The sequence below is a fragment of the Rosa rugosa genome, chromosome 3, assembly GCF_958449725.1.
Source record: "Rosa rugosa chromosome 3, drRosRugo1.1, whole genome shotgun sequence".
In the NCBI taxonomy this organism is placed as follows: domain Eukaryota; kingdom Viridiplantae; phylum Streptophyta; class Magnoliopsida; order Rosales; family Rosaceae; genus Rosa; species Rosa rugosa.
In genome coordinates, this window is record NC_084822.1 from 56004134 (window position 1) to 56008952 (window position 4819).

General features: G+C 37.8%; 1 protein-coding gene across 1 annotated transcript; it reads right to left on the reverse strand.

Annotated features, from left to right (window-relative positions):
• Positions 1-283: 283 nt before the first annotated feature.
• On the reverse strand, positions 284-3437 carry LOC133739344 (probable BOI-related E3 ubiquitin-protein ligase 2). Its single transcript, XM_062167096.1, has 4 exons — positions 3242-3437; positions 3047-3147; positions 2408-2721; positions 284-989 (listed from the first exon to the last, which is right to left on the reverse strand). Exons 1-4 carry the CDS (start codon positions 3313-3315, stop codon positions 462-464), a joined length of 1017 nt encoding a protein of 338 aa, XP_062023080.1. The 5' UTR covers positions 3316-3437; the 3' UTR covers positions 284-461.
• Between the last annotated feature and the right edge of the window lie 1382 nt (positions 3438-4819).

Here is a 4819-nt window from a genome sequence, read left to right on the forward strand (position 1 = left end):
CGAATTTCGGCCCATTCGGTTGCTTCGGCCCAAATTGCCAGCCCTAGAGTTCACCATACAAGTTATTGCACTAAAAAGATAAAACATAAGAAAAACGATTGACAGATGTGATTTGTACATAGAAATCGCTACTCTAACCAATATACTCTATCAAGAAAATTAGTACTAGGAGCTCCGAAGGCGCCTCTTTTTGGGGGGTTTCATCTGATTAGATTTGTTCAACAAGTCAAAACAAAGCATTTCGGACTTCATATGGAAATATACAGGTATGGGAATTTCAAGATACAAAATTGGAGACATAAATGTAATATTCACAAAAGGCTAAAGCCAATCCAAGTCTTTACTTGATCGACCCTATTAGGATGGCCGGCCAAATAGGATATTCAAGCAAGTAATGATCAAATGACAACAACAGCGCATATGACTACATAAGATTACAGCTTGACAATGAAGTAGTCACATTAATAGTATACTTCCATGCCGATAAACTTAGAGGACTGACACACAGGACAAATGCTAAGCTTACATTCACAATCTTTACACAGGCAAAGATGCTTACAGGGTAATAGAAGCATGCAAACTTCATTCACTCTGCAGGCCTTGCACGTCATTACCTCTTTCACATCATTGCTCTCCTTGCCAAACATATTAAAATTGATGGAATGGCCATTGCAGCAGGAAGCTGTATCATCTATTTCACTGTCACCACATCCTTCCTTGCTGTCTCTACTTTGAGCAATTACTTGATCAAGATTAACCTTGAGAGCTGTGATCATGTGTTCATTGTTCCTGGCTTCATGTTGCCAAATCCTTGCTTCAAGACTCAACTGATCCATTCTTTCTTCAAGCTCCATATTCTTCTTGTTGATGCTCTCGACTTCTGCTTCTTTTTCCCGGAGCTTCTGGAGTACTTTTTCTTCTACAACTGAGAGAGTTTGAAGTTGGGCAGCTTGGACCTTGTCCAGGATATTTTGTCGCAATCGATCACTCTAGATTAAGAAAGAGAAACATAGAGTTAGTAAGTTACGTTACATCTATAAAAATACAGGTAATTGGTAGTACTTGAAAAATTGCAGACAAAACAAAACTGCCAGAGAACAATGCGGGCCACAGAAAATTCAACAAGCCAGAGATGGAATGGTCAACAACGAAAACCCGTTCATTTTAGTAATATTTACTAAAAGGAATGGTTCTAGTTTCCATTACTCTATTAATGGGGATACATAAGTAACCGTCCACCTATATCTGAACAGATTGGGAATATCTCCTACAATTGCTACAAAAATACAGCACAACGTCGCTCATAACATGACTCCAGAATGATCCTAAAAAATGGCATTGTAGGAACATAGATTAGCGATACAGACAACATCTTCAACAAGGAATTTAACAAACAAGAAGGACAGAAAAATACCATGAACATCCAAAGCAAACATATTCGCACACCATTACATGCTCTACCTTCCATATTCACCTAAACTCTCCGTTCCCAAACTTTTGAATGACCACCACTTCAAATCCTCAGTAACTCACCCCCTCTCTCATTTACTAATAATTTTGATGAATGGAATTCTGTGAACAAACAGCATGTTACAATACAAAACATCTTCAAATTCAACATAACCAAAAATACAACGATTCTCCATCAAAGTGGAATAGTTCCAATATTAAAAAAAATAACAATTTGTTTGATTTGGCATCTGGATGATAATTAATAAGACCCCATATTGGTGTAGAGGAAGAATCACAATTGTCAAATCATGGTTGGAGATAATGAGAAAATGAGAGATAAGTTTAGTAACAAATGGAACATCACTTACGGCACATTCTTCAGTTATAGTTATCAAATCATAATCGGACAAATATCAATAGTACCTATCCCTAATGTAGGCCAGCCATATGTATTTTGGAAAGGTGATAATTTTCTCAAGAGCATTTTTGAATTAAATTACATGAACCGGCGACTACCCTAATCATAATGACCTTAAATTTACTTGCTACAGACGACAAGAATACACCTTGATAAAAGCTATTAAAAGATTCTAAGTTGGCCGGTTACAGGGTTGAGATGCTGACAGCATACGTGGCAACCGATCACATAATACCTATCAATAACTGCATACCAATGCATCCTTAAGATAGGAACCATTTCCATTTGATATCCATGAAACTAAGATTGAAACTACAGAAAATGCCATGACCAGAAAAGCAAAGACATAATACCATGTTACTAGCACAACAAAAACAAACATACGCAAAATTGTAAGACCAATTACTACTATCAGCAGATTAAGTAAGCCATGCTGTTATAAATACGAACATATAAATTCTCCCGCAACCATCCCAAAAAGTTAATGCAATACATTCAACTAGGCAACAAGATAAAACATTTCCAGACAAACCAGACCTGGGCTTTGAGGAACCTATCAATCTCAACATCTTGCCGCTGTATCTCGAGATCAACATCCTCGCCAATGAGAGACAGCAAAGCCGAGTCCCCTGTAGACGCCATGCGATTATTGTCAAGGGACAGACCCAAGCCCGTTGAGACTGATTGCTGCTGTTGCAGAACCGAAGACATTTGCGAGTTGTTCTCCAAAAAATCCTGCTCCTTGGGCCTTTTCCTCTTGGATTCTAAGCCATAGTTCCATTGAAAATCAGCACCATTGTCACTGCCGTCTGTTGCAGCCACGGGACCAGGCGCAAACCCTACTACATGAACTGGAAACACACAACTGATTTTAGGTCATACTAAGCTGAAGATTATAGATATAAATCAGTGGTCATAGTAAGCTGAAGATAAGGACCCGTTTGGTTCAGAAAGATTAGGTTTTGATCAGGAAAAGGGAAAAATTCAATTACTTAAGCCTCCCCCATCTTCAGATGTTTAGTTCTTTAAGAAAACGAGAAATTCAACCCAAATTTGGTCACAAGCTAAGGTTGGATTGTAGAACATTGGTGTAATGAATTTGATAATTTTTGAATTAGGGTTTGTTAGAAGAACCAAACAGCGCGTAAAAGAAAAGAGGAGGAGAGAGAAAATTACAGGGTGGAACATAAGGCGGATGCTGGGAGTGATCTTGTAAGGCGTTGGAGTCGAAATAGGCCACCGCCGGCGATATCTGACCGTCGATTGTGTATAAATTTCTAGCAAAATTTTTTTTAAAAAAAATAATTAAAATTAAAATGTGTGAAACTGAAATTGTGAGATGAATTTGAAGGAAGAGATAAAATTGATTACCTGAATGACTTGGATTGCTGCTGTTGTTGTTGGGGCGGATAGTGTTGTTGAAAGTGGTGTTGGGGAAGAGCCATAACTAAACTCACAAGAAGAAGAAGAAGAAGAAGAAGAAGAGAGTCTGAAACTCTAGAGAGAGAAAGAGGAGAGATTGAATTGCACAGCGAGCTGGCCGTGAAAGATTCGCATATTTTGGTTTATTTATTTCTAAATGGTCCTTGTACTTATGATATATTGTGTGGGCTGCTTCATAAATTTGCGCATTTTAACTTCGAGGAACTTTCGGGATATTTGACTACAAAAGTCATACGACCTGTGTGGCGGGCTGGTGGCTGAGTCTTGGGCCTGTGGTCCGGTGATTCGTGAATCATGGGCCTCGTAATGTTTGTTTTTTTCTTTGGTGTGTACATTGAACCCAAGACCAACTCCCCAAATTACATTCTGCACTCCCACTTTGTAATACATGATTGAAGTTGCTCTTACCGTTTTGCCCTTATGTCCTATCACCCATAACCATCTTTCTGGCAATACCCAACAACAATCAGCTCTTCTATGGAGGCTCATTCACACCAATCCTTGTTCCGTTTCAAGAGTGGATGAATGATCAGAAACCAACATTCAATCCCAGAATCCCAACTTACAATTAGATCCCTACCTTCATTTTCTTCTTCTTCTTTTTTTTTTTTGGTAAAATCATCACCTTCAAAATCAATCCTATAATGTCCTTCAAACCCATACTTCAATTTTTTCTTTTCATTAGCTGCTCATCCTTGTCTTTTTCTAAGAGGTAGATGAAGACCCATTAATGTTCGAACTATAATTCTTTATGACGATGTTGGAAATGTTGATCTTACAAGTTCTATATTGATTTCCAATGCTGTTGGGTGGACTGAAGAACTACAAATGACCCAAATACTTCAATTTAGATCAGATCCCATGCACCCAAAAGCTAAATTTCAATGGTGAACTAAATCCAAGAGATCAAAGACTGGGAATCAAAATGTGAAAGTTGAAGATTTTGTTATAATTAAGATCATGGTACCTTAATTCAGCTCAAGTATAAAGATAACATGAAGCTTCCACCCACCTCAGTCCTCCACAAAGAGAAAGAATATGAAATTCCAAGCAAAAACCAAGTCTTGAAAAACGCAGAAGTCAATGGTCGCCAATAATTCAAAGGCATGCCAAATCACATGCTAAGGGATGAGGTTCATTGGAAATGAAAGGGTTTAACGAAAAGGAAGAGCTAAAATTGGAGGTCTCAACCCAAAAGACATAGATTTCCATATTGATCAATCCTACTCCCCATCTTTTCTTTAACAACGAAGAGATCAGTTGTCATTTGGGTAGAGATGGTAGATGACTTTGCCAAAAAAAGAGATAGTAAATGACGAAAGACTTTTCGTTTTGATCGGAAGAAGGGCAGAATTGGAAGTGAATTAGCAAGCAACATAGAAAACACTAAAAATAGAAGGTGGCAGTGTATAATGTAATTTGAGCATAAAAAATAACTAGAGGAACTTCAGGCCCTCTTATAATTAGAGATTAAGAAACATTTAAGTTCATATACTCAATTGCATA